At 35.1% G+C, this 27,400-nt stretch overlaps 1 protein-coding gene and 1 pseudogene across 6 annotated transcripts in view; both read right to left on the bottom strand.

The window, feature by feature from the left end:
* CCSER1 (coiled-coil serine rich protein 1) overlaps nt 1–27,400 on the bottom strand; it is a 1,371,014-nt gene that overhangs the window by 741,763 nt on the left and 601,851 nt on the right. The window contains exon 8 of one of the 6 annotated variants that reach the window (XM_077882881.1): nt 10,097–10,185. The exons of the other annotated variants lie outside the window; for them this stretch is intronic. Coding sequence (XP_077739007.1) covers nt 10,097–10,185 — 89 coding nt within the window. The remainder of the gene's footprint in view (nt 1–10,096; nt 10,186–27,400) is intronic. 6 annotated transcript variants of the gene reach the window in all.
* LOC144303912 (insulin-degrading enzyme-like) overlaps nt 18,573–27,400 on the bottom strand; it is a 51,260-nt pseudogene continuing 42,432 nt past the window's right edge.

The following is a 27,400-nucleotide window of genomic DNA, read 5'->3' as shown; positions in this document are numbered from 1 at the left end:
AAATAAGATCCCTTGAACAACATTCTTAGCTGAAAACTAATAGCAATATTCTCTCAATATGTTTACTATGTGGGCAAATTTCTAGGATGTATTTGGCAGGATGATCTCTTGAATTAGAAATCATATTGATTGTAGAATTAACTAGATTTTAATAGTCTTGATTTTTCAAATAAGATTATTCCATTAACCTGTAGGCTAATGTAACCAATTTAAGCTTGTGCTTAAAGATTTATTTCTTTATTTTAGAGAGAGAGAGTGAGGTGGGGAGCGGCAGAGGGAGAGAGCCTTAAGCAAACTCTCTGTTCACTGCAGAGCCTGATGCCGGGCTCAATCTCATGACCCTGAGATTATGACCTGAACTGAAACCAAGAGTCAGACTAATCTTGTGCTTATTTACATGTATGTTGTTCATTAATAGGAAACCATATACTTTAATGATTACATCTTCTTTTTCTCATTCAAGCACAATTAATTTTCGGACTTAAATTCAATTCTATTTTTTAAATCAAATTCTATTATTTCTAAACTCAGTAATTATTTATAAATATGGAACTCATATGGGGTAGATTAAAGATGGCTACAAATCTCTTGCTACTATTTCTACTGAAAGATGGAGGCCAATGCTCTCTCCTTGGATCTAGTCTGGTTTTATTGTTTGACCAATAGGATATCATGGAATTAACTCTACATGACTTCCAGGACTGGATAAGAAAAGGCCTTTCAGCTTCCACAACTGGTCTCTTAGAATGCTCCTTTCGGAAAGTAGAAAAAAATGAGTGGAAATATCAGAAAGGGAGACAGAACATGAAAGACTCCTAACTCTGGGAAACGAACTAGGGGTGGTGGAAGGGGAGGTGGGCGGGGGATGGGGGTGACTGAGTGACAGGCACTGAGCTGGGCACTTGACGGGATGAGCACTGAGTGTTATTCTATATGTTGGCAAATTGAACACCAATAAAAAATAAATTTATATATATATATATATATATATAAAGAATGCTCCTTTCTCAGGTTATTCCTTGCAGAAGGAACCCCAGAGGCAAGCTGAAAAGTAAAACCACTTGCACTTCTTTTGACAGCCCCCTAAGTGCTGTGAAAGGATACCTGGCTTTAATTGCCAGCCATGACAGTGAGCCATCTCACACATCTAGCCCAGTGGAACTTTTAGGTGATAGAAGCCCACACCAATACCTCACCTTAACTGCCTAACTTGAATTATTCCCAAATTCCTGACCTGCAAAATTGTGAACAAATAAAATTCTTATTTTAAGCCACTGATTTGGGGGATGACTTTTTAGACACTGTAGCACATGTGGACAAACTCTAAATTATTAGAATTAGAATTAGTATAAATTATGACTCATTATAGTTACATAAAATGTATGCAGCTAGTTTTGAAATAAAATATTTTGTGATTTAATTTATGACATATGTGATTTAAGTTATAGTTTAAATAGTGCACTTTTCAAATAGCTGATTTCATGCAAGAAAGGAAGATTTATGTCCTATTGCATAAATTACTAGAGAATCAGACAAACAGATATAAAAATAGCTTACAAATTATCTTATTCTTGTACTGTTATTTGATAAATTTGGAAAGTTAGAGCCAGATACCCAGATACTTGGGTAATTTGTTCCAAATTCAGTTAGCTGACTTCAGTCCCATATATTCTATAATTCATTTTTGCCTAGAATTAGAACCAACTCATTGTTTCAGACTTTTATATAAACAGAAATCAAGTGCCAAAAAAGGCAAGTAGAATCTATAAATCATTTTTAAAATGATCTTATGCTAAAATTAGAAACATAGGTTAAAAATCATGTAATTTCTAACTCACATACTTCTACATAATTCTGCAGGTAAAATTATTACCATAATTCTGGACTACTAGTTACAAACATATATCAAAATTGGTATTGAATCACCATGACTCTATTGATAGACCTCAGGTTTTCTCTCTGGAGGGCTTTACTTTATGATTTATAAGTTATTTTCTCATTCTTGTAAACAAGAGTTTACAAGATTTAAAAAAAATAAAAGAAATAACTCTATCAGACAAAACAAGAACAGAATATTATGAACAAGTGGAAAAAGAAAAGAAAGAAACAGGAATATGGTAGGAGAGAACAGCAGGGCAGAGATTAGAAAACACAGAAATGTATGATAATTGACAGTGTGTTTTGCAGCTCACCCTAAATAACTGACCTCATATGATTCTTATGTTAACTGAGCTTTAGAGTAGTATGCTATCTGCAATACCTGAGTAGCTAGAGAAGTAAAGCTCTATGGGCATATAGTCATCTGAACAGGAGCATAAGAGAAATTGCTTTTCTAATATTGAAAATGAAGTCAATGAAAACATCATTCTAATTATTTAGTTTAAAATAATTGAAAAATTATAAATCGTTTCAACATTAATAATGCCACATGATGAAAAGTTTTCTTTCTACATTGAATTAAACTTGGCACACTGGTATATTGGCTGTATTTTCAAGCAATCAAAGAAGAGACTTTGGATATCAGCATAATCTTTTCATTTGCAAGTGTTACTCTTAAGAAATATTAAGACTTCTTACTGATTTTACCACTCAAAAGATAATGATAACAATACCTAATATTTGTATAGGGGGCTTTATAATTTGTAAAACAAATATGTGCAGAATTTCTTTTTGCTATCAGAGTATTTCCTGACCAGTTACTGGGAAAAATGGTACATTGCTGGATAAGTAAGGGCTTTAGGCATAAAAATGAAGCAGAAAAGGCAAGAGTAGCAAAGGTCAAACAAAAGGATACCATTAATAATAATACTAAGACATTTAGGTTGTTTTCATTAATCTCTCAACAAAATTTGTTGTATTCCTACATTTTTTGGAATTGTTAAGGACATTAACTTCACTGAGAAATCTGCTAGGATTTTTTTTTTTTTTTCTGCTAGGATTTTAAAACCGTTCCATGAGACTATGGGTTTGTCATTACTAAGTTGTTAGAAGCTCTTACATTTATCAAAGTAAATAAATTAATTACATTAATAAAAAAACTTGTGTTGCATAACTCTTTTAATGTACTTTATCTTATTTTTTTTCTATACAGTAAGTGAACAGAATATGTTAATCTAAGTCATAATCCTTATAAAAATATTTACTCAAAGTTATTACTATTCTGTTATTTGCTTCATCCAGTATTTTTTGAAGGGTGCTGGTTAAAAGTAAAATTAAAAAAAAATTTATTTTATTTTCCAAAGCCTTCTTAAAATGACTGTATTCTGTAGGCACAAGGATGAAAAATAAGTTTCCAGGGTCATAGAATGAGTTCGTAAGCATGACAAATTAGTTTTCTGATCTCCTAAATCCTTTGGTTTCATCAAAATCATTATGAACTCCACTTAAGATATAAATGTCTTATAAACTAATCAACAATGAGCTTCTGAGCAAAGACAATTAACAAGTAATAAAGTAGTATTAATTTATATTGTCCCATTAAACTTGCTTGATACAAAATTCTTGGGGAAAAATTATCCTTAAGAGATCTTAAAATTCTCTGATACCAGCACTTTTTTTTTTCTTCACAGAAGACGGATATAATTGTCATATGATACCTGTATTTTTAAAATAAGGTGATTGTGACTCTTCCCACAACATAGATTTTATAAGAAAGAAAAATGAAATAGTTAGAAATACCCTGTTAAACATTCATTTCTGTTATGAAGTCATGCTTGCTTGCTTCTCACGTTTCACTTTATAATTATTATTTTTAAAGTAGGCTTCATGCCCAGTTTGGGGCTCAAACTCATGACCTTGAGATCAAGAGTTGCATGTTCCACCAAATGAGCCAGCCAGGCACCTCTTGCTTTTCATGCTTTAAATAAGAAATAGAGGGCCTTTTATCCTTTAACATCCTGAATGAAGTAAGAGAATTATGTTTGAACATAACTACAAGTTTAGTTTTTGAGAAGGAAATGTAACCGAAGACAATGAACACATCCCATTCCATACCCAGAAGTATGTGACACAGTCGTTTTATTTTCATTTTATTTAAAATGCTATCCTGACCCAGTTTTGAGGCCTTGGTTAGAAGCCAGTTAGATCTCCTTCTTGAACAACTAGTTAAATCCACATTCCAAATACTTCCCTTATTGGGCCCTCAAATTTTAGGGCCATTATGTACCAGCCCTACCAAAAAGGTACCAGGCAACTAGGGTCAGCTCCTCTCTGACCCAGAGCTCTTGAAATTATTCAATTTAACCAACCCCTAGGGAACCTTGGAAATCTAGCTAATCTCATGCAGTTTGCCATACATAAATTACCCCTAGAGCTGGAGTTTGCTGTAAACTCTGTAGCCTGAGAGCAACTTCCCGCATGGCCCTGCTTGGCAGCCGTGTCTCACTGGGAGATTTAAGTAAGAGAGATCTACATTTCATCTGAGTGTCAACGTGTTGCCTCTCTATCCAAACATTTTTAAATATCATAAAAAAATAGTGCTGGAAGGTCTGGCTACAGGTAGGTAGTGGGCACCTTCTGCCATTCCCCTGGGACAAGGGAGTTGGGTCAGCTCTTGGGCCTTGGACATTTATGCTGCCTTCAGACAGACAGGAGGGCAGTATGAATAATATTGGGCACTGGTTGGCAATACATATGCATCTTTTGCATAGTAAAGGGAGAATAAAAGCATTCTAGTTTTATATGTTAATAGAGTAAAAACTAGAGAGGAAAGATATCCCTAATTTAGTCGATCCTAAAAAAAGATATGCAGCATCCTGTTTTATAGGGTGTTGAATTGTGACAATAATGAAGAACAGATTAAATAATGCTTTAGGGTGGTTTTTCAGGGATTCAAGACTAATTGTAGAATTCTGGGGAGGAAAAAAAAGCAAAAAGTTCAACACTGCACTACAAAGGAATTGTGGATAATGTGACTCAATTTAAGCACTGGTTTCAGGCAGTCTGAGAGGTCACAAAATTAAGCTGCAAAAAAGCAATGAATATTAGCTGATGCTACAGATCACAGCTACAAAACATAAACCCGTATTAGACAGTAAGGAAATGCAAAAAGGTCATGCTTTGTTCTTTTTTAGAGCACTAATGGATAGCAACGACATACATAGTGGTGTCTTCAAATACTCATTATATGTACGTTGTAAAGCAGGAGTCTTTTAAGATGGCATATACATGAATTTGGAATAAGTAGCCTTTTCAACTTATGAAATAGATATACTTTTGAATGGCTGCTTATGTAGCAAATGCCTGAATACTGTGCCTCGCTATATAATTAACTTCCATATAAAACAAAATGTTTGGCTTAAAGATTCTATAAATTGAAAAGTGCTGAGAAGTTTTAGATTATCATTAAAACACTAAACTATCCTAAAAGCTATTACCTAATAAAGGAGAAAACCCTACAAATGTTTTAGCAATGTTTTTCTTGTTACCTATTGCTATCTTTCCTTCGAGAGACAAGATTGCATCTGAATGTTGTGACCTTGCACAAATCAATTACTGATAATAAAAGTACAATTTATTGAAATTCTGAAATAATAAATGTTTTTCATGCATTGTCAGTGGATATTCACATTTTTGCCAGGAGCGTGGTATTAACTACATTTTTTAATGTTTTAACAACTTTCTTACACCAAAAAAACTAAAAAAAAACAATGACTATATAAACCCAAGTCTGCATTAACACAAAACCAGTGAATCTCACTAGTAGTCTGCACTACTTTTGGAGAGTCTTCAATTTCCCTTATAAAATGGGGATCATGGTATGTATTTTTCCCACAATGATTTACTCACATATATATAAAAGAAACAACCACAATTAGGTATGATAGGCAGAATGTCTAAAACAGCAATCCCAAATTTGTCCTGCCCTCATCTCCAGAATCTATGAACATGATATCACTCCGGTGGTTATATTATGTTCTACAGTACAGCTGACCTTAAAATAGGGTGATGATCTGGGTTGGCCTAATCTAGACACATGAGGCAGAAGTCAGGTATATTCCAAGTGTGGTAAGAACTTGACTCACTACTGATATTTTGAGTGTTGAAAGGGCTGTGTGAGATGGGATATCATAAGAAGAACAAGGAAATGGGACCTCAAATCTTCAGTGCCAAGGAAGTGAATTCTTCCAAAATAAGGGATGGGCTGGAAAGACTCTCTGAAGCTCCTGATGAGGACAACTGGATGGTACCTTAATTTCAGCTTTGTGAGACTCTGATAAAAGACTTATAAGTGTTTTTTTTTTTTTTTAAGTCACCAAGTTGCATACACAAATACAAATACATATACAAATACAGAGACTAAGGTCATAGAATTAGAGAAAATTTTTTTGAGAAAGTAGTACCTAACCAGAATCTCAATGGTGAGAAGAATTAGTAAATAAAGAAGGGGAAGCATTTTCCAAGCAAATATAGGATGATGAGAATTTCTGAAGTAAAGGAAACCATTGTAAGAGCTCAGGGAACAAATATTTTAGTGTAATGGTATGGAGAGGTATACACTGGCAAGAAGACACAATTCAGAACCAAATCATGAAAATCATTTGTGCCACAATAATAAGTTGTTTTATTCAGAAGGCTTTGATGTATCAATAAAGAATTTTAATCCATGGAAGAGTATGATCAGATTTAAATTTACACAGTTTACTCTGGGTAGGATAGGGAGGACAGGCTAAATGGGACAAAGACCAAAAAACAAAGAGATAGGAGGCTGGTTTAATGATCTAGTAGTTAAACTAAGACAGGGCTGTGGGAATAGTTTTGCAAAGCTATTTAGAAGGTGGGCTCTACCAGATATGGGCAGCATGGGAGGCAAAGATGAGAGAGGAAAGGGTCAAGGATGACACGAAGTTGTCTGGAAGATGTATGGGGTAAATGCAAGTGCCGCTCATTTTTTGTTGACTCCATTTCCAAACAAGGAGGGAGAAGTTAGAAATACAGGGGAAGAACAAATAATTAAGGGAAGGAAATCCTTCAAGTGTTAAGAGATGAGATTCACTACATGGGGGGAGGTATGAGTTTCAAGTAGGCAGAGAAGTATCCATGAACACAAGGAAATGAAATAATCTTCTGTTGATAGTGTTTCAATGATAAAGGATCCTCCTTCTAAACAACTTTATCTATGTAATAGTCTACTAAGGATTGAATATGTTCCCTCAAAATTCATATGCTGAAGTGGTAACCCCTAGAACCTCAGAACATGACCTTGTTTGGAAATGGAGTCATTGCAGATGTAATTGGTTAAAATGAGAGTATATTAGAATAGAGTAAGCCCTTACTTCAATATGACTGATGCCTATAAAAAGGATAAATTTGGACACAGAGAAATGTACATGAGGAAAATACCATGTGAAGATTGGAGTGTGTGTTGTCACAAACCAAGAGACTACCAGAAGCTAGCTGAGAGACCTGGGGCAAATCCTTCCCTAGTATCTTCAAAGGGAGCACAGTCTTGCTGACACTTTAATCTCAGAATTGAGCTTTCAGAACTGAGACAATACATTTCTGTTGCTTAAGCTACATGGTTGGTGGTACTTTATTATAGTATCCTTAGGAAACCAACACGTAGATGTAGTTTTCAATTGCTACACCTTCTTACAGATTATATATAAGTAATTGAGTTTATATATAATTTTGCAATAATTAATAAATGAGAAAATAGAAAGAAGTAGAAAAGGATAGAAAAAAAGAGAGTACATAAACCATGATCTTTCTCTACCATGTCTCTTACCTTCAAAGTTCTCCAAATGCTGATTCTTACTTCTAACATGGGATAATATTAAATAAAATGAGGGGTTATTAGCATATCTAATAAAACTATATACTATATATATATATATATATATATATATATATATATAGTTTTTTTTATTTCTTCAGGCTCTTAACATAAAACACTCTTATCTGCCTATTTAGTCACTACTTGATTCTTGAACAAGTAAGGGGTGTAGATATCTACCTAAGTCTGTATCTGTAGCAGTAGTTTTGCCTTCAGTCACACTCAATCATTTAAGTGAACACTGGGGCTCACTGTTGTGGACTTTTGTGCAGAATTCGAGGGCAGCCACCACCACACAATTAGGGAGCACCACCACATTTTCGTAACTTGACACAGATCAAAATGATCAAAATGTTTTAGACAAGTTAGTCTCATCAAAGTCAAATTTACTTTGACCACTAATCAGTATGTGAAATTAACAGAGATATCACTGTTCAAATTCCTTTTCATATAATATAAAAATGTAGTAAGAATAATGTTACCTTTAGGCATGGGGTGTGTGTAAATAAATGCCCTGATACTCATACCCCATCCTCATTCTATCTGAGTGTTGCTGGTTGAAAAGAAAAAGAAAAGGAAAGAAAAAAAGAAGAGAAAAGAAAAGAAAAGAAAGGAGAATAGAAAACCTCTGATGATTGACAATTAGTGGCCATACCATAGATATCCATTATTATAAGGTCAAAATATCAAAAGAACCACAAGTATGCAGTAATTAAAGAATTGTTATTAAATGATGGTAAATCTATCCAACAAAATATGCCACTTTGAGAAAGGCTAATTACAGAGTCTATATGGTAACATGAAAAATACACCTTTAAACTTAAACCTAGTTTTAAATTAAATCTAAATATTTATTCAAAAGTATTTAGCAATCATGTAACCTGCTGAATCTATGGCACATATGGTATACCCTCAGAATAAGTCTATTCAAGTGAAAATATTCCAGGACCAAAAAAAGAAATCCAAAACAATGAGAGATCTTCATTCACATATCTTGAACATAATTACTAGAACACATAGTTCACAACAATAACTTTTATTATTATACTATTCTCTTCTATCAGTTTCCCAAAGACACTTCAGCAGTTCTCCTAAGTGTCCTACAGAACTTACTTAGGTACCACGTGTCCTTCTTCCAGCCCAACTTCCCTTCTGATTCTGAATCATAAGAACTCTTGAGAATGTGTCTGATAAGGAACTCCGCCATCAGAGGGTAAAGAGAAAAAGAACTTAAGTAAAGAGCTAAATTATTATTTTTTTTTAGACTTTAAAAAAAATTTATTTGAGAGAGAATGCATGAGCAAAGGGGAGAGCCAGAGGGAGAGGAAGAAGCTGACTCCCCGCTGAGCAGGGAGTCCTACAATGGGACTGGATCCCAGACTCAAGACCTGAGCCTGAGCCAAGGCAGACAGTTATTCTGAGCCATAAAAGGACCCCCCACACCCAAATTATTTTTAATGAATAGAGAAAAGGCAACTTTAAAAATTACATAAATACCCTCCTCCAGCACCACAAAATTAAAGCTCTGTGAATGTTTACTAGACACTAAAAACATGGAGTAAAAAGAATAAATTATAAGCACCTGCAGGGAAAGAATGGTGTCTTTGAATCCTTTTGATATGAAGTACTCTTTATACAGAAGAAAGCAGTAAGTGTTTTGTTAATTAAACTTAAGAAAGTATACAAGAACTATTCAAAGAGATGTTATTGTAAATCTATTAAAATGGTAAGATTGTAAAGAAAATAAATGGCAACTTATGGAAGTATACAACTTGAACATACAGTTTTAAATGGCATCGGACTGGGATTTATTTAGAAAGCAATATATTTAAAGGTGAATGGTACCTTATTTCTGTCAATAATTGTCAAGTTATTTTGCTTGAACACAGAAATTGTAGTTGTAATTCATGAAGTCTTTATTCTGAACCTGTCACATTGAGGGATTTGCACTTTAATGGTATTATATTATCTTGAAAATAGTAGACCTTTCTGTTCACTTTAACTATGGATTTAAATGATTTCTGTTCTTCTATTGCTACTTTAATTTTATCCAGCTGGGCAATGCCTAATGTCATAAGAAGAGAGGCAGTCAAGTCACAGGATCATAACATAATAAGAAGAAAAGAAAAGAACGGAAAAGAAAAGAAAAAGGCAAGAAACAGAAAGAAAAGAAAAGCTATGTTTTAAAGGAAGCCAATAGCAAAGTACATGGGTAGCAAACTAACTAGATAGGTAGTTTTCAACAATGGGTGAAGGAAGACTTTACCTAAATCATCTAGGGAGTATTTAAAAGATTTACAGTCTTTTCCTCCCCCAGTTTACCTTGTGAGGTTTATGAGACTCAATTGCAGGTGTGAGTTGGAATTCCATCTTTTTTTCATTTTTCTAATCTCACTCTTTGGAACACAGTGCTATTGAAAATCAGTTGAAAAAGGATGATTATTAGAATATGTAAAACAAACATATGCATTTATGACAACAGGTATAATTTTGCTTCTTATAATCAGTGTTCCATGCATTGGCCCTACATAGCAAACACTTTCCATTACCTAGGATGACGGAGGAAAGGATAAGTTTTCCATGAATTACTCAATTTAGTTTTATATAAAATCGTGAGTAGTATGGGAAAGGTTACATATTTATTCACTAATATTCACAATACTAGTAGAAGAAAGAAGCCCTCTAAAGTGTAGTAACTTTTAGCTTATAGTTTCTCTAATAGTTCTGGTTTAGTCCTTAAACTGGATTAAGTTTCTACTTTCCTAAGACAAACATAACAATAAACAAAAAATTTGTCTTTCTGACTTTCTCTTCTTTTGATTAAGAGATTTCTGGAAGAGCAACTACACTATAGAATCCATACCCTCATTTGCAATTTAGCCATAAATAAATAATTGTCCAAGCTTCTTGCCTCTGAAAACTGGTTTCCATTGCAGTAACTTAATTAAAAGTGCTCTCATCAGTGGTAAGTAAAAACATTTTTTTTTAGTCCTCAGCCTGATCTAAGCTTTAGATTTGGCAATACAAAAATCCCTTTTAAAAAATATTTCTTCCTTTTATTGGACTTCTGCACATTTTCTCCTCAGCTACTTTTCGAACTCCTTAATAGATTTCATTTCACTTTGTTCTTTAAAAGTTCATACTTTCCAGGTTTCTATCTGAAGACCTCACCCATTTCCCCTTAAATGTTTTACCTCAACAACTTACTGTATTAGCAATTACCTACAAACTAATGGTTCCGGATTTATTATCAATCTCCTTTCTCTCCTCCCCAGTCTTCTGAAATCTTGTGCCAAATTTCTAACTATTTTCTGGAGATTTGCCCCTTGTTATGTTCCAGGTGTGTCTGACTCAAACTTTCACATCTAAAATCTTCATCCCGGAGGGCAACATATAATTTCTCCTATAATCCTGGTCTCAATTAATAGCATCACTTCTCCTATAACTTGATCAAGAAACTTGATTCATTCTTGACTTCTTTTATCACTTAAGTATTTCACTCCATATCTTGCTGGCATGGTTTCTGGTGAGATATCCGTTGTAATTCTCTCTCTTTTTCTCTCTTGGTAAGATATTTTCTTTCTTTGGTGTTTTTCAAGATCTCTCTATTTTTGGCTGTCTGCAGCTTCAAAATGGTGTGTATAAGTGCAGAGTTTTTATACTTCTTGCTTGAAATTCTCGGAGTTCCACGAATCTGTGGTTTGATAGATTCATTCATTTTGAAAAAAGGTTTTGGCCACAATTTAAACATCCCTTCTGCTCCATTCTCTCTTCTTCTAGTACTTCAATTATGCACATGTCAAGCTTCTAGTACTCCAGTTATGCACAGAGTTCTTAGATATTGCTATTTTGTTTCTATTCCCTTCTTGATTTGTGTTTCATTTGACCTATCTTCAAGCTCAGGAATTCCTTCCTTGGCAGTGTCTAATTTACTAATGAGCCAGTCAAAGGAGTTTTTCATTTATGTCAATTTCTAGCATTTCATTTTCTTAGAGTATCCATTTCTCTGCTTACATTGCCCATTTATCGTTGCATGTTGTTTATTTTTCCCATTAAATCCCTTAATATACTAACTAGAATTATTTTTAATTTCCTGTGTGATAATTTTAAAATCTGTGTTTATATGAATTTAGTTCTGTTGCTTACTTTTTCTTATCTTTTTTTCTTGCCTTTCAGCATATCTCGTAATTTGTTAGAAAGCTGGAGGTGGGGCAGCCCACATGGCTTAGTGGTTTAGTGCTGCCTTCAGCCCAGGTTGTGATCCTGGAGTCCCGGGATCAAGTCTCATGTCAGGCTCCCTGAACAGAGCCTGCTTCTCCCTCTGCCTGTGTCTCTGCCTCTCTCTGTCTCTGTCTCTCATAAATAAATAAATAAATAAATAAATAAATAAATAAATAAATAAATAAATAAAATCGTTAAAAAAAAGAAAGCTGGAGGTGATGTATCGAGTAATAATAACTGAAATAAATAGTGTGAGTTTTTGTTAGTTTTGCTAAAAGTTGGGCTGTGTTTAATGTTTGATCTAGCTGTAGGTCCCAGAGGCCTCAGATTCCTTAACTATCCTTTCTTTTGTCTCCTCTGCTGTCTACTCTAAGACCTCCTTATAGAGTCTGTGTCTTGTGTTCTTTCAGCTATAATCCAGTGTACCCTGGAACATTGTTGATGTAATTGTAAGGAGTTGGAGGATATTCTATAATCTTATGATTAATATCAGTCTTTTAGCAGGCCTGTGTCTCTGGGATGACTGTGACCTTCACAAGTCTTTCTTAACTTTATTCTCCCTTCTCAGGCAAGATAGGAAGGATAGAGAGAGCTAGAATTGGTTAAGTGCCCTTCCCTCTCCTAGGTGCATAAAGTTTTTTGTTTAGAGAGCAGGCCTTTGTTATGGAAAATGCACTGGGCATATTTCAAAGAGTTCGTTTTCTGCCTCTATGCCAAAACACAACGGGAGTTTATATTGGTTCTTCACCATGAGAACCCAGTGGGAATTTGAAAGGTAAGAGACATTCAGGGTTGTGCTCTCTCTTAAAAATGTGACCCCCAGGAGTTTCATATTGTCAAACTAGTCTACACATAGCTTCCAGTAATTCATCAAAATTACCATTTAAGTGTTCCTACCTGTGTAGAGCTTTAGTGGCCTCTGTTCCATGTAAATTGATTTTGGTAGTGATTCTCTATATTTGTGGTGTTAATTTGTTCTGTGGCCTTATTTCTTTGCTAAGTCCAAGAAAAGTTGTTGATTTTCAGTTTGTTCAGCTTGTGTTGTTGTTGCAAAAAAGAGAAGTGATGCCTTCCAAGCTCCTTATCTGTTGTAACTGAAACCACAAGTCCCTATCAGTGATTTATATTCTTACTTTCTAAAACCAACTAACAAATGATCCCTTTTCTGACTTGAAAATTCCTTTAACTCATTCCCTTTCTTCAATTCCCATAACCACTGCCTAATTCAGACCTTTCTACCTGGTTAGAATCCTTTATATGTCTCAGAATTGCTCTCCTTGCCTTTGTTTCAACACTAAAGGAGAGAACCTTAATTGAGTCATTTATGTATATTTATTTCCTTATTACATATAATCTCTTTGAGGCTAGAAACCATATTTTATCTTTGCACATCACAAATCATCTAGTCCAGTAGATTTCACAGAGGAAGAGTTCAGTAAATATCAATGAAATGAATGGATATATGGGCAAATTATCTACTATCCTATGCACCGTTAATGCTTTAGTAGGAAAAAAATTAGGCTGAAACTTGAAGTTAAAATTGATTTTTTTCCTTAGATTAGTCCAGAAATTCCTTAAGAAAAGATATTTTGCCCACAAATATATTGCATTAATGATGCAAGTAGCTGTCTCCTGGTGGTACTCTAATTACCAATTTAATGAAGGCAGGACAGGAAATGTGCTATATAATCAGTACTCTGGAGATACATATATATATATATATATATATACACATATTCCTGGACAATTCCTGGAATATATATATATACATATTCCTGGACAATTCATGCCATATGATCAAGAAAGTATTTATCAGGAAATAATTTTACTGCCGTTCGCAGCGTTAAAGCCATCAAGGAGAATGCTTTATAATAGAAATGTTCTTTCTCTTATTTTTGTTGCCATATCCGGCATTTAACACATTGTTTTGGTTTTCACCATTCTCTTCAATATGATTTTAAGTTTTTTGTAAGGTACATCACAATCATTACTCTATGCTTCATAAGTAAATTGAAATAGAAAATAGAAATAGAAAAAATAAGTGGCTTGCTCAAGGCAAACATAAAAGTTATCAAAAGAGCTAAAACAAAACACTGTCAAATATTTCAATAACAAAACTCATGATTTCATACTTACAGACAATAGTATAGAAAACTGAGAAAAGTGCAGTCATTTTTAGTCTTGGCTAAAGCCAAGATTGCCCAATACATGTAAAGATATTTTTTTAATGAGAGCAGAAAAAATTCTGCAAAACCTCTTGTTTTTAGCCTCATAAGGAAATCAAACAGTTTAATTAATTTTATTTTATTTTTAAAAAGATTTTACTTATTTATTGGAGACGAGAGAGAGAGGACAGAGGGAGAGTGAGAGAGAGAAGCAGACTCCCCACTGAGCAGAGAGCTGGATGTGGGTCTCGATCCCAGGATCCTGAGATCTTGACTTGAGCTGGAGGCAGATGATAACGGACTGAGCCACCCAGCCTCCCCTAATTTTAATATTCCATATTTTACAGAAAAAATCTTCCAAATTTAACTTCTGCTAAAGTAAGGGAAGACTGCCTACTTAGTTTCATGGGTAATATCTCCATCATTTCATTAGATGTGATTTTACAGAAGACTTATGAATTAGGTGGTATTACTAAGATTTTAAAGGAGACCAGAGTAGCTCAGAGAAACCCTGGTAGCCAAGATTCCACAGTCACACATACATTTACAAAGGAGGTTTAGAGACTGCATGTTTGCTGAATGACTAATTTCTGAGTTGAGGTCAATTTCTGGTTCTATAGATAATAAACTGTTATAAGAAATATTCTCTCAGGACGCCTGGGTGGCTCAGCAGCAGAGCTCTCCCTTTGGCTCAGGGCGTGATCCCAGCCCAGAAACAAGACCCACATTGGGCTCCCTGCATGGAGCCTGCTTTCTCCCTCTGCCTGTGTCTCTCGTGAATAAATAAATAAAATATTTTTTAAAAAATACTCTATTCTAGATTCCAAGAGTTCAAGATTTCTTGAAGATCATACATATTTAGAAATCAGTGGATTTAGGTTATTTTTTAAGGTATGTTAACAAAGTAAAAAATGAGTAGTTCTGTGCAAGGAAACTTCCTGATCATTAGTCTTGCTTCCAGAGCCTCCAGAAGTTTAATACTACTCTAGGAGAATCATTGGAATGAATATCAACTTGTAGAAGCCTACTGTCTTTTGACACTTGTCCTTTCAGATGGCAGCTAAGTGGATGGAAAAAGTGCTTCCTCTATGGGCTCCCATTTTCAACTTTTGAATAAATAAAGTCCTGGTGGATAATATGGGCCTCCTTAACTCCTGGTATCCATTTGGCATTAGTCATGTAAAGTTTTCAGATTTCCCTAGAGCATGTAGCCTCCAAGTACAATAAAAACAAATGACTATATTTGTACTTCTACTATCTCAGGATTTTGCTTATTTTGAGAATCATTAATGAACCTGAAATATTTTCAGAGATCATTTAGATGGGAATCACAAAAGGATAGTGAGGTTTGGCCTTCCTTTTTGGGATTCCTGACCCGCCCCTTTTTGGAAAAAAACAAAGATTAGAGAGGCTTGTCCTCCCTGAGTAGTAGACAACATAGACTTCCCAATCCCAACAGAAGACAATGATTAACTACCTAAGAGGGACTCAGGGAAACTCAAGTCCTGAGGGCATCTTTATCAATTAGGGTGCTTTAAAGAGTAATAAAAGAGAGCCTTTTAAAAGTAGCTTAAAGAGAAAAGATATGTATTATCTCATAAACAAGATAACCAGGGACAGGTGATTCCAGGCTCAGTTAATTCAGCAGCATAGTAACATAATCAAAGACCATGATACTCTCTATGTTAGTTTCACTCATTCTCAAAGGGTAGGCACTAATTCTTGGGTTTGACCCTTTGCAGCTGTAGGCAGGGCAATACAAATCCAAAAAATGTGCTCTCAGTCAGCTGGATTTAATAGTGGGAAGCATATTTTTCCCTCACAAGTATCATTTTAATCAAAGGCATAATTTTTCCTCTGGCCACACAACCAAGCCAAGGCTTCAGGGGAGTATCAGGCTGCTTTTTTTTTTTTTTTTTTTGGCTGGTAGGTTCTATACTAAGGAAGACTGTCTGCATGGGGAGAAAATCAATGAGGTAAGAATTTGACATTGTCAGGCTATATGCCTAACCCATAGGAAGACTCTGGCATCAGTTTGCATTCTTATAACTCATTAATTAATTTATTTTTTAAAGATTTTATCTATCTATTCATGGCGGGGGGGGGGGGGCGGAGGCAGAGGGAGAAGCAGGCTCCATGCAGGGAGCCTGGTGTGGGACTCGATCCTGGGACTCCAGGATCGTGCCCCAGGCTGAAGGCAGAGCCAAACCGCTGACCCACCCAGGGATCCCATATCTCATTACTCTAAATATCTTTTATTTAGTAGGGTATTTAGAAATAAGAGACTATTAAATGCTAACAATTTGACAAGGATCTGAGAATACAGCAGCCAACAAGATGGAAAAAGAATGCCCATGCCTTTTAGTGCAAGGAACAGAATTATAAAGTATGATAATGTTATGGAAAAGAACTACTAGGTTCTAGAGAAACCCACTTTAGTCTTTTCTGATTAAGTAATGCTTAAGATGAGATCTGAAGGATGATTATAATTTTGCTATGGGAAAAGAAAAATAAAACATACCTTGACAGGATAAAAAGAAACACAGAAAGTTCAAGGACATAAAAGATACCTAGTATAGATGAGTATGAAATACAAAGGGACAGAATGGCACTTGACAATGCTGTCAAATCAGCCAAATCATGTGTGCTTCTTATACTTTATATTAAGAACAAGGGGAATGAAGGTTTTCAGACTTTATTTCAAGGGCAAGGGTTTTTAGTAGGGATATAACATTTAGTAGGGATATTTGCATAAAGCTGGAAGAATGAGGAAATAAAGAGAGGATAAAATTGTAGAGAAGAAGTGAGGATGACAGTTAGGAAGCTACTACATTGCTAGAGGAAAGAGATAATAGCATTTCTGAGTTGCTGGTAGTAGACCTGAATTACAAATTTTGTCCCAAGTCTTCTAAGAAAATGCTCAACTACTGTCTGAAATAGCTTGTACCAGGTATAATGCATCTGATTTAAAAATACATAATTGTAAATTTAAGGCACTGTGGTTTAAGAGTTTTCAAAAGTCAACCAAGAACTTCTAATCTTATACCAAAGAGTAGGAATCTTGAGGAATTCAGAGCTCCCTCTAGCTTATATGTGGTAACCCACATGAAGTTCACTGGTTTCCTTTCAGGAAGAGTGTTCCCTTCCCGAATGTAAGACAGAATATCAGAAACAAAGTACAATCTCTGGGGTGTTGGTTTTGGAAATAAAATGATAGGTTTGTTTTTTAATTTGTTTAGTGTTGGTTTCGTTTATTTTTCTACAATAATGTATTTCTAATAATATACTGGCCTTTAATGGAGAATTTGATTACAATAAACTTGGCTCCTTAGATATTTTTACAGCAAGGCTTACAATCATCCAACATGAGATACATATATCCATTCACTCATGCACATCCTACTTTCAAACTAATCTTCTCCAATGTATTTTTCAAATGCTTGAATTGTGTTTCTTTCTATTCAGGAACTTATGAATACAGAGATACAATATACATCTTCTCCCTATCATAGTCTTCCAATTGCCAGTGGCCTGTAAAATACAGATTCAACAAATTAACTTTTGTTAGACCTAAATTTTCTACTTCCTACAGTAGTAACTTTAAGCAGCACGGTGTTCAAGATAATATGAGTTATATTGTTATTAGGGAAAAAATGATGCTTATATTTTATAGAAAACTATAAGAAAATAGTCTAATAAACGTATTCAACCATGAAACAGTAGATTGTCTTCCTTTTCTCCCCCCAAGATATTAAACCAATGGAATAAGAAAACATTTAAAGGAAAGGAGAATTATTACTAAAAGAAGCAGTTAACATTTATTTTGTTTTAATTGTATGTCAGGCATTCTGGATACATTGTTTTATGTGACCTTTACAATAACTCCAAGTTAGGAACTTGTATTTTGTGATTAACCATTGAAAAACTAATGCTTTAAATGTGTAAATAATATATTCAGTCTTCTAGAACTACCCTGCAATAGTATTTGGCCTGTTTGGGTCTATGTCTTGACATTTCAAAATGCTATGTAATATCTACAATATGCCAAACAATCTTAGGTGTTTTAAACACACTTAATTTAGCTAGTACAGTAATTCTGATGAGTAGATATTAATTTCTATGTTGAAGAGATAAGAAAACTGAAACTCAGAGAGGCTTAAATACATCTTTCAATGTCACACACTTAAGCAGTGGACAAAAATAAGTAATGGAGTTTTCATTTGAACTTATACATTCTGATATCAAAGCAACTGTCCTGGTTCCAAATTATCCAAGATGAATAATAGAAATAATGTCAAATAATCAGGAGAAAACTCAATAAGGGAGAGGGTAGGAAGTGCTGGAAGTGAGGTCTTACAGTCCAACAGATTATGTGTAGATGCAATTTTTAAGTTGTCTGTTTTGCCAGAGATTTACTGATTAATTAATCCATTCATACATTTTCCAATGTATGAGCATATATTTGCCTCTTTGATAATCTCAAACGTACTTTCATCAATCTCAAAGGTAGCCAGCCACCTTCTCAATAATCTTCTTTAGCAAAATCAGTTGCTTGTCATTGGAACCTTTCACTGAGAGATACATCCTGTAGATGGTATCTTAGAGGTCATAGCTCAAGCCTGCTGGCTCTGCTGCATACATATTCATTGCAACATCTTTGAGGAGCTCAAGGTACAAACAGGCTACAATATGGTACAAGGGTTCCACATAAGCAAATGGGCTGAAAAATTCAAAGTGGAGACAAACTTCTTGCAAGAAAAACTTACCACCTTGTTTGAACCAGTGTTTGCTCATAGCTGTATCCTTTTTTTTTTTTTTTTTAAAGATTTACTTATTTATTTATGATAGACATAGAGAAAGAGGCAGAGACACAGGAGGAGGGAGAAGCAGGCTCCATGCTGGGAGCCCGACATAGGACTCGATCCCGGGACTCCAGGGTCGCACCCTGGGCCAAAGGCAGGCACTAAACCACTGAGCCACCCAGGGATCCCCTGTATCCTTATTAAACGAAGAATATGGTGCTGCTTCTTTTCCTAATAATAAAAATCTCAAAATTTGTAGGAATAAATTCATTTTCATTGGAAGTTTTAATTTCCCATTCAGGTCAGCATTTTGCCTTTTCATCTGATACATCTTCTTGCTTGTACTGGGTTCTACACAAAACTGTGTGATCTGTGTGATCAGTTTTCCCTTGGAAACTACTGCAACCCACACATTTTCTGGTCTGAGTTGATCCAAAACCATCTCTATTAAGTCAGGTCTAAATTCTTCCAGTAAATAAATATTCAGCTGTGAGCACTACTTCTAGGTGATAATAATGCAATATTCTTGCACTCTTAGAAGTATAGCTCATGGCCTGTCTTTATCTCTAAACCTAAATGCACAGCATTTAAATCCTTGCATTCTTGGAAAACTCATTCTTAAGGTCCTTCCACACGTAACTGCTGAATGTACTGAAATATGTGCAAAATAATATCTTCACGATGTAATAATCCTTCCCCTCAGTCAAGTCCGCACTAATGATAAAAAAAACATAAAACCTCAGGCCCTTTCCTTCTGCCCACTAACAAAAGTATTTACACAGACATTTAAGTTCTGATAACAGACTTCCAAGACCTTCATGCCCATTGAGATGACTAAGATAATGATCAGAATTTGATTTGTATTATTTCTGAAGGTCAGGTATGGGGAATGCCACTCACAGATTCCTAGTATCTTTGATGGGTGTTATTTTGTAAAGTTCTTTAAGATGTTCTTGGAAAGGGTGTTCAGGAAATTCTGGCAATGGGACATTTTTGTTCTCAACTTCAAAAAATAACTTGCTACCAGATTAATCAAGTCTTTTAAAAATTCACACAAATAGCCATTAAGCTGGATGAATAATAAGTAGAATTTAAGTAGGCCTTATATCAAGGCCTTCTTGGTTTAATCTTTTATAAAATATATTTGTTATGTGTCCTAAATTTGCTTAAAGGGAATATGGGATTCCCTATAGCTTTTCCAACTGAAAGAGTCTTCAGGCTTTGTTTTTTTTTTTTTTTTTAAAGATTTTATTTATTTATTCATGATAGTCACACAGAGAGAGACAGAGAGGCAGAGACACAGGCAGAGGGAGAAGCAGGCTCCATGCACCGGGAGCCCGACGTGGGATTTGATCCCGGGTCTCCAGGACCGCGCCCTGGGCCAAAGGCAGGCGCCAAACCGCTGCGCCACCCAGGGATCCCCAGGCTTTGTTTTTAACATTCTTCTCAAGTTCTGAATCAACTGCATTCACCCTCTATCAATGCAACGCTCATCATCAAACAAGGGGCACAGGAAAAACTGTGCAAACTAGATTACTAGTTTATTATAAAACGGGATCCCTGGGTGGCGCAGCGGTTTGGTGCCTGCCTTTGGCCCAGGGCGCGATCCTGGAGACCCGGGATCGAATCCCACATCGGGCTCCCGGTGCATGGAGCCTGCTTCTACCTCTGCCTGTGTCTCTGCCTCTCTCTCTCTCTCTCTCTCTGTGACTATCATGAATAAATAAATAAAATCTTTAAAAAAAAAAAAAAAAAAAAAAAGGGTATAACTCAGGAACAGCCAGATGGAAAGGTACATGGGAAGAGTCATAGAGGTCTTTCTCTCCAAACCTCTATGTTTTCACCCACCTGGCAGTTTTTGACCTTTCTGAAATTTCTTAATATCCAAGTACTTTAGTTTCCTCACATGAAAAATGAGAAGATATTGCTGTTTAATTTATATAGTTGTTGTAAACATTTAAATGAGTGATGAAGACTAATATGTGTTAATACATGTAAATCATTTAGAAGGACAGCCTGACTTCTAAGCACTCAATAAATATTAGTATTAAGCATTTCATAAATGTTGGATGCTATGATGAGTCATATTTCCTACTAACATTAAAGTATATTACCAAAGTTTATTCCAGGTAGAGCTAGCTCTTAGAGATATGACTAATTAGATCTACTAACCAGAGCAAGTCTTCTTCAAAAGGGCCTTTTTGTTCAAAAGAAAGTCAACTAGAACTATGAAATTTTTCCTAAAATTCTTAATTTCCTATTATCTTTGAGATAACTTTCAAGAAATTCACTTCTCTTAATAAGACATGCTACATTTTCTGTTCAGTAGAATAACCCTTGGGTCTTAGAAACTACAAGGAGATCCATCAGTTCTGTCAAGAATATGAGTGCTAGAAAAATACTAAGGACAGATAGCCGAAAACCTATTTCCTTCATTTCAGGAGAATTGAACTGAAATTTAAAAGGGAAATTGTTCTACTTCATACAATATTTAAATTGTTATATTAAAAATTACTTGAGAAGCACCTAGGTGGCTTAGTCAGTTGAATGACTCATTCTTGGTTTTGATTTTGGTCCTGAAATCAGTGTGGTGAAATCCAGCCCCAGGATCTCTGTGCCCAGTGTGGAGTCAGCTTGGGGTTCTCTTCCTCTCCCTCCCCCTCTGTCCATCATCTCCTTGCTTGCAGGCTTGTGCCCACATTCTCTCTCTCTTTCTCTCTCTCTCTCTCCCTCTTTCTCTCAAATAAATAAATAAAATCTTTAAAAAATTATTTGAAACACATTTTTGACACATTTGGAATACACTTCTCTAGCCTAATCCCCATACCTTCCATATGAATATACTGAATTAGATGCTGTGTAAATTACTTTCTTAAGACCAAACAGCCAGATAATGGAGGAATCTGTATCAAAAGCCCTGTTCCTGATTTTTGCTCAAGCATAGAACCAAATCATCGTCACATACAGTGGCAACTGGTCACCACAATTGTAGCTGATCCCAGATTGGGAGACATTTTATTCAGGGATAGTTTCACTACATCTATACTTACAAAGGCCAAACATTAAGACATTTCTTTTATAAAAGAAAATACTCTGCACAAAATACCCAACCTCATTTTCTCTAAAAAACTATGAAATATTAGCTAATAATTCATACATGAACAATTTAAAATATGTTAATTCCATAAATTAAAATGTGCCTATTTTCAGTTAACCCATTACTAACATTCTGTATCAATTTTAAGATGTACATATTTATAATTAACTTTGTAAGTAAGAAATTCACATGTGTGTCATAGTAGTGATGAGCTTCAAAGGGAACTGCTACATTTTTAAAACACCAAATATAATGAAAATAGAATAAACCCACCCTCCTGAAAAATATGTTTTCTTACTAATCACATTGGTAGTTCTGAAACTGTTTCTCCATATGCTATGTTTAACAACCTATCTCTTTGATGGTAAAGTTATCTCCAGAACGATTGGTCTACATTATCAAACTATTGTAACTGAATGGAATAATAATTCTTACGTTGTTTCATTGAGCACCTCACAAATTTGAAGAAGAGTTAACAAAAAAATATTATTATGTCTTGACATTTTGAGCAAATACACTAGCTCTCTCTGGAGAGGAAACAGACTGTTTTTATCACTTGATCTCAAGCACTCAATCATTTTCATATGATCTCTAGAAAAATTATATGGAGTAAGTTCATTCAATTTTAGTTTTCAAGGTGCTGAAGAGTTACTATTATACAATGAATCATTTTTCTTTTGTTAATTATAGGAGGACTCAAATAGAAAAGGAGCTTGCCAATAAGTAATCTGGGCAGAGTTTAGAAGCTATACATTTCATTTAGAGAATTGATCAGCAGTTTATTATTTTTTTAACGTAAGTTCACAAAGTCTTCTTAGATTCTGTAAAAGTTGTACATTTTAAGGCTGAGAATTTTACTCTTACATACAGGTCCCATCAATGGACTTTTTGGAATAAGAGTGGTTGAGATTAATGAGCTTATTATAATTCATTAGAAAGTGGTATGTGGATGACTGCCTACTTTAATTAGTTTTATTACTGTAGGAAATTGTTTCATATGCCAGGCTCATCACCAAGCACGCCTGGAAAACATTAGAGCAGTAATCAGACTTGATATGAGGTACCTTTCATTAGGCAGTATGGCTAATGGCACTTATAATGAACAAGGAGGGTATTAAAAAGACGGACATGACAGCATCTAGCAAAAAGGAATTTATCAGATCAACTATTTTTGTGAAGCAAAATGCAAAGTATAGTACTTCAAAATACCGTTGTGGCATACAGAGTGCAAGATGCATAATTATGGCAAAAGATTTAAGTATCTTAGGCTCATTAATAAATCTCAATACAAATTTTCTATGATTCATATATTATAGAAAATGTTAGTAATCAGATCTTCTAACAAAGTAACCCTTCATATAATATTTCTTAACCATCACCACCTCAAGGAATAATATATCTCTGATTTTGATTAAGTAAAAAAAATCGAATCACAATCTGAAAAATGAAAATCCAAATATAAAACATATTTCAGAATAGAGGTAAATGAAAACTTATAAACATATTCCATAGAAACTGGCTTATTTTATAAGTCAGACTTCTAAAAATATTCCTTTGAAAAATGTTCTTAATAAATTTTTACCTACATTCATAATAAACATTAAAAACATTTCATATTTAAGATTTTGGCCTTATATAAATATTAGAAGTTACATCCCAACTAGAAAATAAAGGAAATACTATGAAATACTATGAAATACTATGCACCTCTATAAGATATCATTCCTAAGACACTCATGCCATTCATAACTTACCAAATTTTATTTTACCATATCTTGTTAAGTAGTGTTTAGGAAGCACAATTCTCATTTCACTTATTAGGAAATGAAAATTATTGTATTTTTACATATATTGAGATCATGTTGAAGTTTCTTTTTTTTTAAATAGCCTTAGTGAGGTTATCATTTATATAAACTACAATTTTATCACTGTAAAGTGTATAATTCAGTGACTTTTTAAATATTTCCAGTGTGGCTGCCTCCTAAGATTTCCTTTTTTTTTTTTTTTTCATTTGTTTTTATTGAAGATCGATTTGCCAACATATAGTATAACACCCAATGCTCATCCAATCAAGTGCCCTCCTCAGTGCGCATCACCTGGTTATCCCACCCCCTGCCCACCTCCCCTTCTGCAACCCTTTGTTCATTTCCCAGAGTTAGAAGTCTCTCATGGTTTGTCTCTCTCTAATATTTCCCACTCAGTTCCCCTTCTTTCCCTTATAATCCCTTTCACTATTTCGTATATTCCCCGTACGAGTGAAACTATATGATGATTGTCCTTCTTTGATTGACTTATTTCGCTCAGCATAGTACCCTCCAGTTCCATCCACATTGAAGCAAATGGTAGGTATTCATCCTTTCTGATGGCTAATATTCCATTATATATCTCACATTTCTAATACTCCATTAATATATTTCACATCTTCTTTATCCATTCATCTGTTGAAGGACATGGTTCCTTCCATAGTTTTGCTATTGTGAACATTGCTGCTATGAACTTTGGGGTGCAGGTGTCCTGGCATTTCACTACATCTGTATCTTTGGGGTAAATACCCAGGAGTGTAATTCTTGGGTCATAGGGTAGCTCTATTTTTAACTTTTTGAGGAATATCCACACAGTTCTCCAGAGTGGCTGTACCAGTCGGCATTCCCACCAACAGTGCAAGAGGGTTCCCCTTTCTCCAAATCCTCCCCAATATTTGTTGTTTCCTGTCTTGTTAATTTTCCCCATTCTCACTGGTGTGAGGTGGTATCTCATTGTGGTTTTGATTTGTATTTCCCTGATGTCAAGTGATGCGGAACATTTTCTCATGTGCTTGTTGGCCATGTGTATGTCTTCTTTGATGAAATTTCTATTCATGTCTTCTGCCCATTTCATGACTGGATTTTTTGTTTCTTGGGTGTTGAGTTTAATAAGTTCTTTATACATGTTGGATACTAGTCCTTTATCTGATATGTCAATTGCAAATATCTTGTCCCATTCTGCAGGTTGTCTTTTAGTTTTGTTGACTGTTTCTTTTTCTGTGCAGAAGCTTTTTATCCTGATGAAGTCCCAATAGTTCATTTTTGCTTTTGTTTACCTTGCCTCCATAGGTGTATCTTGTAAGAAGTTACTGTGGCCAAGTTCAAAAAGAGTGTTGCCTGTGTTCTCCTATAGGATTTTGATGGATTCTTGTCTCGCAGTTAGATCTTTCATCCATTTTGAGTTTATCTTTGTGTATGGTGTAAGAGAATGGTCCAGTTTCAGTCTTCTGCACCTGGCTGTCCCATTTTCCCAGCACCATTTATTGAAGAGACCGTCCTTTTTCCAGTGGATAGTATTTCCTGCTTTGTCGAATATTATTAGTTGACCATAGAGTTGAGGGCCCATTTCTGGGTTGTCTATTTTGTTCCATTGACCTATGTGTTTGTTTTTGTGCCAGTACAATACTGTCCTGAAGATCACAGCTTTCTAATACAGCTTGAAATCTGGCATTGAGATGCCCCCGGCTCTGGTTTTCTTTTTCAATATTCTTCAAGCTATTCAGGGTCTTTTCTGATTCTATACAAATCTTAAGATTATTTGTTCCAACTCTGTGAAGAAAGTCCATGGTATTTTTTTAAGATTTTATTTATTTATTCATGAGAGAAACACAGAGAAAGAGAGAGGCAGAGACACAGGCAGAGGGAGAAGCAGGCTCAATGCAGGGAGCCCGACGTGGGACTCAATCCCGGGTCTTGGTCCCAGGTCTCCAGGATCAGGCCCTGGGCCAAAGGTGGCGCTAAATTCTTGAGCGCCCTGGGCTGCCCTGAAAGCCCATGGTATTTTGATAGGGATTGCACTGAACGTGTAAATTGCCCTGAGTAGCATAGACATTTCCACAATTTTTATTCTTCCAATCCATGAGCATGGAATGTTTTTCCATCTCTTTGTGTCTTCCTCAATTTTTCAGAAGTGTTCTATACTTTTTAGGATATAGATCCTTTACCTCTTTGGTTAGGCTTATTCCTAGGTATCTTATGGTTTGGGGTGCAATTGTAAATGGGATTCATTCCTTAATTTCTCTTTCTTCAGTCTCAATGTTAGCGTATAGAAATTCACTGATTTCTGTACATTGATTTTGTATCCTGCCACATTGCTGAATTGCTCTATGAGTTCTAGCAATCTTGGAGTGGAGTCTTTTGGGTTTTCTATATACAGTATCATGTCATCTGCAAAGAGGGAGAGTTTGACTTCTTCTTTGCCAATTCAAATGCCTTTTATTTCTTTTTGTTGTCTGATTGCTGAGGCTAGGACTTCTAGTACTATGTGGAATAGCAGTGGTGAGACTGGACATCCCTGTCGTGTTCCTGATCTTAGGGCAAAGGCTCTCAGTTCTTCCCCATTGAGAATGATATTTGCTGTGGGCTTTTCGTAGATGGCTTTTAAGATATTGAGAAATGTTTCCTCTATCCCTATACTCTGAAGAGTTTTAATCAGGAATGGATGCTGTATTTTGTCAAATGCATTCTCTGCATCTATTGAGAGGATCATATGGTTGGTTCTTGTTTTTTCTCTTGTTGATGTGATCTATGATGTTGACTGTTTTATGAGTGTTGAATCACTCTTTCATCCCGGGGATAAATCCCATTTGGTCATGGTGAATAATCCTCTTAATGTACTGTTGGATCCTATTGGCTAGTACCTTGGTGAGAATTTTTGCATCCATGCTCATCAGGGAGATTGGTCTATAATTATTCTTTTTGATGGAGTCTTTGGTTTTGGAATTAAAGTAATGCTGGTCTCATAAAACGCATTTGGAGGTATTCTGTCCCTTTCTGCCCTTCGAAACACCTTTAGTAGAATAGGTTTTGTTTCTTCTTTCAACATTTGATAGAATTCCCCTGGGAAGCCATCTGGCCCTGGACTTCTGTGTCTTGGGAGGTTTTTGATGACTGTTTTAATTTCCTCACTGGTTATTGGCCTGTTCAGATTTTCTATTTCTTCCTGTTCCAGTTTTGGTAGTTTGTGGTTTCCCAGAAATGCATCCTTTTTTTCTCAGCTGCCTAATTTGCTGGCATATAGCTGCTCACAATACATTTTTAAAACCGTTTGTATTTCCTTCGTATTGGTTGTGATCTTTCCTCTTTTATTCATGATTTTATTACTTTAGTCTTTTCTTTATTCCTTATGATAAGGCTGGCTAATGGTTTATCTATCTTACTAATTCTTTCAAAGAATCAATTCCTGTTTTGTTTTTTTTTTTAATCTGTTCTACAGTTCTTCTAGTCTCTATTTCATTGAGTTCTGCTGCATCTTTATTATCTCTCTTCTGCATGGTGGAGGTTTTACTCACTGTTCTTTCTCCAATTCCTTTAGATGC

Source organism: Canis aureus, chromosome 33 (genome assembly GCF_053574225.1).
Source record: "Canis aureus isolate CA01 chromosome 33, VMU_Caureus_v.1.0, whole genome shotgun sequence".
Classification (NCBI taxonomy): Eukaryota; Metazoa; Chordata; class Mammalia; order Carnivora; family Canidae; genus Canis; species Canis aureus.
Note: the sequence above shows the minus strand (reverse complement) of the source record. Positions and strands in the feature narration are given on the sequence as shown.